A 12936-nucleotide genomic window follows, 5' to 3' on the forward strand; every position below is an offset into this window, starting at 1 on the left:
CAAAATTGCTAAGAAAGACTTTAAAGTGACCTCACCAGAGAAAAATATTTCAGATTGCATGTTGATCAACTTGATCTAATTTGTATGTCAGTCATAAATCACATTTGTATTGTACAAATACATATTGTTCATTTACAGTAATTTTTCAAACCAAACTCAGATCTTTGCCAAGTGACTTTATTTTATAGCTATTTTTCTATCAAACATATTCATATTAGTATTGAAAAAGAACAAAAGAATCTGATATAAAATAAACAAAACAATGAAGTAAAGAAACAAAGTACCCCACTTGAGAATTCACTTCAAACTGCAAAGGACGCATCTGGTGGAAGGAAGAACGCAAACAATGACAAGCAGAAGAGGGAGCTTTGTGTTTCATGGAAGAATTAACAAAAAGTTTGTAAAAAGATTTAACAAGGGCTGAAGTAGGTGCTCTTAGATAAGATCCACAGACTCGAGAGAAAGTGCCGTTCCCAGGCAATGTAAAACTCTAAAGGACTAAGTCCCCAGAAACTGAAGCTGCCATCGGCGCCAGACAAAATGCTTTGCTTGTGTCTGTGAACTAAATACAGAGCAGAGCCTGAATGAAACTTGAAAGTGCTTGCCATCATGTCAAGGAAAGGGCAGAGAAAATTACATAAATGCGTGCCTAAAAAATGGGGAAACACTCTTTAAAGTGAATATGCAGTTCAAACCATTTTCTTCGTGAAATTAAGGTCTACGCTCACAGGAGTGTTTTAAATTATCTCCTACATAAAGAAGTCTGGCATCCCTCCTCCAAATATGCCAAGTAGCTAAAAAAGATGCTTTTATACGATTAAGTTAGCATTTCAATTTTATGTTAATAGAAAAATATCTGTACCTCCATTTTGGCATTTGTCCACCGAGGTATTTCCACAACCATATTAAACAAATTCTGCAGTTAAAAAAAAAAAAAAGATAGAACATTAACATTTTTATTCACCTTTTATTTTATTTTTTTTCACTTGGTATTGAGGGACTGTATGCTAAATGAAAATCAGTACAGCCTCTAATAAAAGAATAGCACAAGTTTTCATCCCACACAAAATGTTTAGTGCCTAACTTCTATATCCATCCATAGTACAAACCCCTTCTTACAGTTAGAGAGGCCACCTAACACTCAGAGGCACCAGGCATCTGACCACTTCTGCATAGCATCAAAGGACACTGAACATCTGGAAGCACTTTCCAGAGCAGTGACAATGCTGGGAGCAAGACTTGTTCTCTTTCATTAATTTGTTCTGAGGCAGAGTCTTACCAGGTAGCTCTGGCTAGCCTGGAATTGCTATCCAGGCCAGCTTTAAACAGAGATCTACCTGCCTCTGCTACCTGAGTACTACGATTAAGGGCGTGCACCACCACACCTGGCAGAAAATTAGTTTTGATACTGATTTTTCAGCTAAAATAGTACAACAGACCATTTCTGCTCTACTCATGGCAATGTGGTTAAAATATCGCTATGCAATTTAAAGGAACACATAAAGAAAATTAGGCAGTCAAAATATGTTGAAAATGATTAAAAGAACATTTGTATCTATAATATAAAATCAAAGATATCACTATAGGCAGTTAGAAAGTTTACAAGGAGTTAGACATGCCTTTCTAAAACAAGGCTAGTGATGTCAGATTCCTTAAGATTACAAAAGGGCCATGGCTTCTTTTTCTCGATTCTATACTTTGTAAACTGCTTAACTTGAAGGAGACACTAGGTCAGTGTGGGTAAATGCAATGCCCACAGCTTGTCTCACAGAGAGAAAGTCTTAACATTTAAAGGTGGCTTGCAAAATTAAGTGAAGCTATTATGCTTATGTCAATAATAAATCATGGTCAAGGGGAAGCAATAGTTTAAAATAGCATAGCCCAGGCCCATGACCAGTCTGCAATGGTTAGCTGATCATTTAGAAACATTTGTAGTTAACTGACAGTAACTTGTATATCTACTGAATCTAACACTAGAAAATTGTAGCTTTGTAGGTGTGTTCAACTATAAGACACTCCCACAGCAAAGCGTCAGGAACCTAATTGTATGGCAGATATTTACACAATGTATTCATCTTTGAAAGCCTGGCTATGAAAGGACAAATGCAGATGGATGAATACAAGGTGATGACACAGGGGACTGTGCTAGTTAACGGCTGTGCAAAGACACCCACCAAAGCCACTTGCACAGATCTGCTAGGCCAAAAGAGTACCAGGTAAGGAACGGGTTCGAAACTTCAGCCTGCAAGCCACACTCTCAGTCACCATTTGCACTTGATGGCCAGGGGTTCGTGCTACCATGCCTTCTTCTCTCCAGCTGCAGTGTGGTCTGAGTGTGATTTATCAAAGCCAGGATCACTCTCCTTTTCCTAAGATTAGCGTTAGTAATAAGCCAACAATTGCCTACCAGCATTTATCAGAAAATCAAAGATACATATTCAAATCAGAAATATGGCAGGGAAACCTAACCCCTCCTTTAGTTCTTTTCTTTTTATTTTTCCCCTAAGGGAAAATACTTCCCTTAGGGGAAAAATAAGGTAATAGATAATACAAATCAGTGCCCAACATATAATCTGTGTTACAACAATTAGGTTTTTTGTATGTTTTTGTTTTTTGAGACAGGGTTTCTTTGTAGCTTCGGAGGCTGTCCTGGCACTCACTCTGTAGATCAGGCTGGCCTTGAACTCACAGAGATTCGAGTTGCCTCTGCCTCTTGAGTGCTGGGATTAAAGACATGTTGAATTTTAATCTGGCACTCAGAACGTGGAATATATTTTTCCCCACTGAAAAGACAAAGACTACTTCAGATTAAAATGCCAGGTCTCTGGGAACTATAAAGCCTCAGGTGCCTTCGTGCTGGCATGCCACCTCCCATGCAGAGCAGTGGTTCTTTATCGCACTGGAACTGCGCTTGCTAAAACACAGACAAACCAGACCCCATTGAGCAAAGGGGTCTGATCAGTGGAGACACAAAAGGATCCAGAGTCTTAAGTTTCCAACAAGCACAGCGGGAGGTTCCAGTGTAGGCGGCTCAGGGGCTCTCTGACAACTGCTTTAGGAGAACAGAATATGGAGGGCAGGCAAATGGCACAGGAATTTAACAGCCTCCATAGCTATGTGTGAATGTGCACTCAAAGTCTGGGGACAATAGTTTCAGCCACTGGAATAAGACTACAGAGGCAAAGGGTAGCAGGGAGACTGTCCCCTGAAGCAAGAGATGGGCAGAGATTCAATCAAATATTTGGTCTTAAGTTACTGTAACATACGACTGCTGTGACTTGTTTTTCTACTTCCAAAGGACTCCTTTGCCTTAATTCTAAAACAGACTCTAAAGCTATATTCTCTGGAAAAGAACACACTCATTTATATACATGTTAGAAAAGGATAAAATCATGTATGTTATGTTATGAACATTCTAACACAATAAAAAAGGTCAAATGATGATAATGCCCCAGACGCCTTAAACAGATGGTAAGAGACAAACACGAGAGTCCACATGAAAGCTTGCAGGGGAAAGTCAGAAGCAGTTTAAAAACGCAAACTATCACCAAGGTCATTAACAGACAGTGTAAGTGACTCAAGAGACTGGAGAAATGGTTCTTTGGTTAAAAGAGCTTGCTGCTCTTCCAGAGGACCCAAGTGGAGACCCTAGCACCCAAGCCAGATGGCTCACAACCATCTGTAATGCCAGCTGAACAGGGTCTGGCATCCTTTTCTGGCCTCCACGAGTACTACCTGCATGCATGTGCACACACAGACACACACAGACACACAGACACACACACACACACACACACACACACACACACACACACACACTCGGCATAAAATTTTAAAGGATTCAAACAACGGAAACTTCAGAAGATACCTTAAATTCATCATTTCGTGCTTTCTTAGTGGGAATGCCATTGTCCTGTAAGAGCAAAGATGGTAATTGTGATTGGAACAAGAATCTCAGAAAAGAATGCAGGATGCACAGCACAGCGACAAAAAATGCCCACTGCACACACGTTTTACTAGCTGCTGCCTAGACATCAGACTCCGCAGACAATCTGCCGGTAATGGCTGTCCCTCAGCATCCCCAGTCTCAAATGAACAGAGGATCAAAGTGCTTTAAAAGCTAAGTATCAGAAAGTCCAAAGCTCTTTCACATAACTAACTTCCCAAGTCTGCCTGACACAAGCAGGGCCTCTGCTGAGTGTACAGGGAGAGACCAGCAGGTTCCAGCGACTGCGTCTCAAACAGTCATTTCATTATTGAAATGAAACTCCCGGGAGCTTGACTAACAAGCTGTGAAAGTGCTTGGCTATACCTCCTGCCTGTGAATCCTATCAAGGTGCGATTACTCTGCCTCCACCACACATTTTTAAATTAAGCTAGACTACACGGTGGGGTGGGAAGAAAGATTATGCCATTCACAAATGTTCACTGGGTTTATGTAACACTTCCACACCAAAACGACTACGAGGAAACAAAATAAACAAAAAATGATGATTCCAAGTCACATTGTCCTAAAACATTATTCTTGTTCTGAAAAGTTTACATCCCAAGGCACAAGGTGCAAAAATTCCAATCGTGACTGGAGGCAAACCCATTTATATACATGCTGTGCACCTCTGTACTCATGAACAGGTGTGCGCGCACTCGCACTCGAGTATACACACACACACACACACACACACACACACACACACACCTGCACTTCTAGAACTCACTGGCCTGTCTTATAATTTGTCCTGCCTTATCCTCAAATTCCATGGGCAGAATGCTACAGTCACAGATGCATGTCTATCTTTGTTCCACACCCACCCCTACCTGCTTCCCATTAAAAAAACAAACAAACAAACAAAAAACAAAAAACCGCAGTTTTGACATCGTTGCTGTCGTGCAGTGTACACTGTGGTGAACCCCAGATAGGGCCCGACACAGTCAGTCACCCGTTCTCCTTCCTCCACTCTCCTTTACAGTACTAAACACCGTCTGACTGACCTCATCTATGGCTGTCCGCGCCCTCCCACTGATGCGAGCTACATCTGACTTGCTCACCGCTGCACACTCAGTGCCGCAAATAGAAATGTGGCAGACACTAAGTGTGCAACGATTATTTATCAAATGGATGAACCAATGCATGCACACCTTTGGCCAAAAGTAAGGTGTTGGGCAGACGAGAGGTATTTCATAGTTCACAACACCCTGTACGTCAGAACACTGAAGTAACAGGCTAAGCACTCCATCTAAACGGAAGCCGTTCTCACAATAGTCTACATGTGGAACCTTATCAAGCAGTAGCTGCCATCAGAATTACAATAACACATGGCGAGCACTGAGCATTTGCAGACATGCACCAGCCTTCAGGCCCCCTCAGCTCTCCCTGTGTAGGGCAGTGGTTCTGACAACCCTACTTCACCGGCATCCTTCCGACTGTTGAGTGGTTTTCAAGAGAAAAGCTAATGAAACACTAGGCTTTTCCAGCTTTACGTTTCTGCTTCATAGGGTGGGAACGGGTAGGAGCTCTGTGGTCAGAAAGGCCAGCTCCAAACTTGGCTCTGACGTTTGCCAGCTGTGCGCTGCTAGGCGAACCAACAAAATGCCTGCTGCCTCACGGCCCTTGGGCAGCTTATGGCAACTTAGCAAGGGTTACAGAAAATAACTCATTCATATGGTGGCTAGCACACAGAAGTCACCCGCAAATGTGAACTATGTTATGATTCAAAATAAGCAGATTAATTTCCCACATTACTGCCCTTGGATCTTTAGTTCCCACCAAAGCCTAAACTTTATAGACCACAAATACCCCTTTTCCTTGCTGCCCACAAATTTTAATTCACAAACGAGGCTTACAGCCCTGTTCCAGCTCCTTGGTTTCTTCTCCTGCTTACCAACCACATCTTTACTTTCAAGGCATTTCTATACAAGAATTTTCAGGCCAGTAGTAAAGTATCATTTTCATACTATCATGTACAGGAAGTTTTTCAAGCTGAAGACAAGTAAAAACAATACCTTTTTAGAATCCACTTCCAGAGGAATATCATGGAAAGGGGAAATGTAGTGGCCATCTACATTCTCTGTAAAGGAAAAAGCAACAGAATTAGAGCTTTGCACACGCAGCTCTTGACAGCAATAAGGTCCTGATCTACTTCGGAACGTACATGCTATTAGCAATGCTAACTTTACACCTCAACATTTTAATTCAACTTTGAAAACTTGGTCCAGCCTGAAGACAGACATATATGCCAACTTCCCATATTTGGTTGCTGAAATCATGTAATTCAATATTGTGCTTGACTTCAAACACCCAGTGCATAAACCAGCTAAGGTAGACTAACACTCTCATTACTAAGTGAATTAGACTAAACTGATACCCATTTTCTTAGGAGAAAACTAACAGTATATTTCACAGTTTCCACCTACAACCCATAGGAAGAAAGGTCCACCTGGAGCTGGCAAGATGTTGGGATAAAAGGCCAAAATAAACAATGAATAAAATTATCATAAAATAGCTGGCTAAACAACAAACAGTAAGTTCTAAGTCCAGCTCAATAAAAGCAGAGGTGGACAACTTAACAATGATGCTATTTTATTAAACTTTTACTCCCTCTCCCCTCCCCCAGGTCATGAGCAAGAAGCACTGTGTTAAATTCTGAGGGAAAGTGTTCTTGTTGGCTCTTGGTTTTGTCTGTTTTGTTACATTTCTATTGAATTCCCTGCATGGAAAAGGTAGCTAGCACCTAGCTGGCATTCAGCAGTTACCAAATAAACAACTTACTACTATTCCATTTCTCTCCCTTTCCAGGCTATTAATCTCCTTTCCCTACCCTGGCAACAAGGTAACTCCTGCAGGACATGTGACATGGCATGGGCAAAGCTGAAGAAGAGCATGATGGGAAGGCAGTGTTTGTTTAGGATGTGTTATTTTTACTTTTATGACACTGGGTGTTGCAGTAATGTGCATACCATGTGCATGCCTGGTGCCTGTGGCGCTCAGTAGAGGGCATCAGATTCGCTGGAACTGAGAAATTAACCTGGGTTCTCTGCAAGAGTAACAGGAGCTTTTAACCAGAGAGCCATCTCTCCACCACCCCCGTTAATGCTTAAATACTCAAATTCTCATGTTTCTGATTTCCGGTTTTCCTATTTCCTTACACCCATTCATTTGGTTAATTATTTACAGAACACATGTGCTTTTCCAAACACTATTCTATGTGCCAGGAATACATATTCTAACTTCTGCTGGCGTGCATATTATATTCCAGTGGGAAACAGGGTGATGAATATGTATAACCTACAGCAGGGATGGTATTCGCGATAAAACACCTCCGGACAAGTAAAGAGTGAACGCTGGTGACTCTGGACGGCCAGGAGGTGTCTCTCACACAGGCAGCATGGTGGCAGCAGCCTGCAGGAAGTGAGGAAGAGAGTCCAGCATATACGGAGGAGGGTGCCGAGGAGAGCATCAAAGACGAGATGAGGAGAAACATCAAGTGGGCCAGCTAGGCAGGAATGCAACAATCAAAGGCAAAGGAACGGCTGGCAGCGGATGAAGAGCAAGGCTCACATCTGATCATAAAGAACCTTGCATCCTAACTCCGCTTTCAAATGTCTTTTGAGCAAGAACGCTGGGCTTTTTCCTCCGTAAAAGGAATGTTTCCTCAGTACGTAAAGTAGACCAAAGGGAAAGAATCAGGAGGCTTCTGCAATTGGTCACCTGGAGATGATGGTGACTTGGGTGATGTGGCAAGGATGGGGATGGACAGAAAAGAAAAATGTATTCTGGGCGCCTTTCAGAAGCTGAGCTGGGTATGTCCCCAAAGGATATGATGCCAATGACTCAACTTGGGACAAAGGTAAGAGAAGGGACAAGTAGGTTTACAGGGGGGTGGGAGAGGAGCGTGGAGAGTCAGCTGAAGGCACATCACGCACATCACGGGAGTTCCAGCAGACTCCAGAGAATGCAAGGGACACAGCTAATAAATAAATAATAAAACAGACCACATACTTTCCAACGGCTAGATGCAAGGCCTCCAATGTACTTGCTGTACACAGATAATAAATATTTGAGGCAATGAATATGCTAATTCCATTAACTTGATCAAAACAGATAAACATGTTGGGCAGACATAGGGGATCAAGATTTGTTTCATGTGTGGGAACTGTAATGTGCTTTATGGTAAGGGAGAAATACAGTGTGCAAAGCTGGCCATGTGAATCCCATCTTCAAGACTTGAGACTAATGGTGTAAGCCTAGGTCTTGGACACAACCCCCGACACAAGGCACATAGTAGGTCCGCTCAGAGCCATAGCCATAGTCAGCTGACTCTGGTCGCCGACGGCAGTGTGCCAAAATGCAGCACTGAGCAGTTATGACAGGGGGCGATAGTTCCCATGGCCTAAAATATTTACCATCTGGTTCTTTTCAGACAGCTCTGCCAACTCCAGGGGAGAGAGACGGTCTAGAGACGAGGGCTAAGAACCAAATCCTGAGGCATTTCACAGCTTAGAGGTCAGAAATAAGAGAAGGGTCACACAAAGGGTGATATGAAGGGAAAGTCATCAAAATAACTGTTACCAATTTTGAGCCACATATCACACCTACTTCTCTCCTACCCATCTCAATGCGCCACAATGCCCAAAGCTCAGCTCCCTCCCATCTCCACCCCCTTTGACACACACACTTAGCTACTTCATCACAGCCACACTGCTTTAAAAAAATGATAAAATACTATGCACTCTTGAGCTCCGGTGGCTCCTTCATTGTCTATGGACTGCTCTTTCTTACTCTCACTCTGACTTTAATATGATATTTACTAGAAAGTTGATGAGATAAATGGCTACCGTCACCATATTTTGTCTTGGAATAAAGGCAGTCTGCAGCCCTAGACAAAAATGAATGAATTCCAGGAGGCTCATCAATGTGCCGCAGGCACTCCAGCCTCACCTTCCCCTTCACTGTCTAGACTACTTTTCATTCGATTGCTCTGCAATTTTCTAAGGGTTCATTGTCTCATACTGCTGAAAATTTATTAGCTGTATTTCCAACTGAGAAAACAGAATAGACTGTGGAACCCTTACCTAATACTTATATCATATTATATAATTATATGTTATAATATTACATATTATATAATATACAATATACCCATATATTGTAATGTCATAATATATAATACATATTATATATGTAACATATAACCATTATATATGAAATATCATAGCATTATAATATAACATTTATATGCCAAATAGCTATATTTATACCAAACACCAACATACACAGTATTACTGACCCATTTACAGTGATTCTCACTGGAAGTTTGATAACAAATAAAACGAAAATGAGCTTTGCAATACTTTTTGAAAGATGAGCTTCAGTGAAAATGTGCCCTCTGCTTCATATAAATCACAGGATTTCTATTTTACAGCTCTTCATTCAGAAAACTAAACTGTTTTAAGGTTCTAAAGACTAACATCAAGTAAATATAACTTTTAACATATTAACTTAATAATAATATTAACATAATAACTATTATGTTTAAATGTATTGATTCAAGCTTACAGGAACTTACTCGCAGGAAGTTTTACTAAGTTCAAACATGTCACCACCCACTACTCAAATGATGTAATTAAGAAAATGTACAAACATACGGTAATTTCAGCCCCTATTTACAAAGAAAAGAAAAAGAGAAGGAAATCACATTAATGAAGACCTGTATGACTCAGTCCTACAACAAATAAAAATAACTTGATTTACATACAACACTGTTTCATAAAGTGAATCCACCTTCTACCACACACCAACAAGAGTACAAATTATGGAACGTATGGGTTTTCCCCTATCCTTTAAGAAAAATTTAAAATCTAAAATAAGTCTCTTTCAAGTTACCAACACCACCAAAAACCACCGGCAATATCAAAGGGACCAGACAGGCAGTGTTGCACCTGAAATCCTACGTAAGAAAGTTGGTTCTTTATCATTTCACAGCTAATGCAAGGCTACACGGCTACAGCCACTAGAAATCTGAGAACTGAAATTTTCAAATATTCAATCTTATACTCATTCCATTACTGTCACCCTCCATGGAATTTAACAGAAAGAATGTGTCCCTAATACTATGGCTCTATAGTAAAATTTGAAGTCAGGTACAGTGAAACCACTCACAATATTGCTTTTATTCAGTATTGTTTCAACTGCTTCAATTCGGGATCTTTGTGTTTTCCCATAAATTTTTGGATTTTTTTTCTATGTCTGGTGGAGAATAACACTGGAATATCGATTGGGATTAATCTGTAGATTGCTTTTGGCAGGTGGTTATTTTCATGATCTTCTTCTTTTTTTTTTTTTTTTTTTCTGCTGATCCATGAGCATGGGATGTCATTCCATCTTCTTGTGGCTCAGCTTCTTTCTTCAAAGCCCTAAAATTTTCATGGCAAAGGTCTTTTGTTTCCTTGGTTTGTTTCCAGGTGTGTGTGTGTGTGTGTGTGTGTGTGTGTGTGTGTGTGTGTGTGTGTGTGTGTGTGAATAGAATTGTTTCTCTAATTTATTGTTCGGATGTCTGTTACTGGTAAAGAGGAAGGCTACTTATTTTTTATGTTAATTTTGCATCCAGCCACTTTGCAAAATTATTTATTAGTTCTTAAATATTTATAATTAAGCTGTTGCCTGCAAGATGTAGGATTCTCAGCTACTTCTCCAGTACCACATCTGCCTGCATGGCACCATGCTCCCCACTGTGATTATAATGGACTGAACTTCTGAACTGAAACTTGCTGCTTATGAAATGGTAAGATTTCTAAGGCCATGTTAAAAGATTTACTGAAGCACGGTGAACTTGGGCCCATTTTACAGCCCCGAATTCCACTTGCCCTCTTTGGGATCTCCTAGCCTGGGGACTTCAGATAGGTCAACTTCCCCCACTGGATCAACCCATCCAGAGTCTGCTGACATCGAGGCCCTAGTCCCACCTTCAACTACCAGGACAGGGAGTGTCTCAGATCCGTCTGCACCCAGCATGAGAGCCATCCGAGTACTGAACCTCCGTGCAACCACCGGAAAAGAACCTTGGACCCGTACCCACCAAAGAGGAAGAGACCCTACTTGGACCCACTGGAAGAAGGGATGAGAAGATGACAATATAAGAACACATTCAACAACAGAAAAACCAGTGTAATGCCACCAGAGTCTAGGGACTCTACACCAGCAAGACCTGAACATCCTAACACAGATGAAGCAGAAGAGAACGACCTTAAAAACAACTTTATGAAAATGATAGAGACCCTCAAAGAGGAAATGAGAAAATTCCTTAAAGAAAAGGAAGAAAAAAAAACAAACAAAAAATTCAAGAAATGGAGGAAAACACAAACCAAAAACTGCAAGAAATAAACAAATAAATCTCTTAAAGGAAGGAAAGCCAAGAAAAACAACCAAACAAATGAAGAAACAATTCAAACATTTCAAGGCTTGAAAGCTAAAATAAAGAGAACACACACACAGTCTGAGGGAATGCTGGAATTAGAAAACCTGGGGTAAATGATCAGGAACAACAGATGAAAGCATAACCAACAGAATACAAGAGATGGAAGAGAGAATCTCAGGCATTGAAGATACACTAGGAGAAATGGATTTATTGACCAAAGAAAACATTAAGTCCAACAAATCCCTAATACAAAATATCCAGGAAATATGGGACATCATGAAAAGGCCAAAACTAATAGTAATAGGTATAGAAGAAGGTGAAGAAATGCACCACAAAGGTGCAGAAAACATATTCAACAAAATCATAGAAGAAAACTTTCCCAACATAAAGCAAGACATACCAATGAAAGTACAAGAAGCTTACAGAACACCAAATAGAGTAGACCACAAAAAAAAAAGGTTCCCTCGCCACCAAACATACAGAATAAAGAAAAAACAGTAAGAGCAGCAAAGGAAAAAGGCCAAGTAACATATAGAAGTAGACCTATCAGAGTTACACCTGACTTCTCCATGGAAACTCTGAAAGCCAGAAGGTCCTGGATATTTTGATTTACATACAACACTGAGAGACCATGGATGCCAGCCCAGACTACTATATCCAGCAAAGCTTTCAATCACTATAGATGAAAAAAACAAGATATTCCATGACAAAACCAGATTTAAACAATACACGTCCACTAATCCAGACCTACAGAAAATACTGGAAGGAAAACTCCAACCTAAGGAAGTTAACTACACTCACAAAAACATAGGCAATAGATAATCCTACTTTACCAAAACCCAAAAGGAAAAGGAAAAGGGGGGTAAATCCACACACAATACCACCACCATAAACAAACGCAAAACAAACAAGAATTAACAATCAATGGTCATTAATATCCCTCAATATTAACGGTCTTAACTCGACTATAAAAAAGACACTGGCTAATAGACTGGATAAGAAGACAGAATCCATCCTCTGCTGCATACAGGAAAACACACCTCAAATTCAAAGACAGACGGCACCTCAGAGTGAAGGGTTGGGAAAAGATTTTTCAATCAAATGGACCCAAGAAACAAGGTGGTGTAGCTATCCTAATATCTAACAAACTAGATTTTAAACTAAAATCAATCAAAAGAGATGAAGGAGGTCGTTTCATATTCATCACAGGAGAAATCCATCAGGATGAAGTCTCAGTTCTGAACATCTATGCCCCAAACACAAAGTCATCCACAATCATAAAAGAAACATTACTAAGACTCAAATCACACATAAATCCTCACACACTTATACTGGGAGACTTCAACACCCCACTCTCACCACTAGATAGGACCACAAGACAGAAACTTAACAAAGAAACAAAGGAACTAACAGAAGTTATGACCCAATTGGGTTTGACAGACATTTGTAGAACATTACATTCAAACACAAAAGAATATACCTTCTTCTCAGCGCCACATGGAAACTTCCCTAAAATTGACCACAT

The 12936-nt window shown here is 40.5% G+C and overlaps 1 protein-coding gene across 4 annotated transcripts in view; it reads right to left on the reverse strand.

The window, feature by feature from the left end:
• Positions 1-12936, reverse strand: part of LOC100756805 (inorganic pyrophosphatase 2, mitochondrial) — an 82209-nt gene that overhangs the window by 60691 nt on the left and 8582 nt on the right. For 2 of the 4 annotated variants that reach the window (XM_027395745.1, XM_027395744.2), the window contains exons 2-3: positions 6001-6065; positions 863-916 (exon numbers count right to left, since the gene is read on the reverse strand). In XM_027395745.1, coding sequence (XP_027251546.1) covers positions 863-916; positions 6001-6065 — 119 coding nt within the window. Of the gene's footprint in view, positions 1-862; positions 917-3868; positions 3914-6000; positions 6066-12936 lie in introns of all 4 variants that reach the window. The other 2 variants (XM_027395743.2, XM_035450905.1) reach the window with 2 other exon arrangements.

Source organism: Cricetulus griseus (genome assembly GCF_003668045.3).
Source record: "Cricetulus griseus strain 17A/GY chromosome 1 unlocalized genomic scaffold, alternate assembly CriGri-PICRH-1.0 chr1_0, whole genome shotgun sequence".
Lineage (NCBI taxonomy): Eukaryota > Metazoa > Chordata > Mammalia > Rodentia > Cricetidae > Cricetulus > Cricetulus griseus.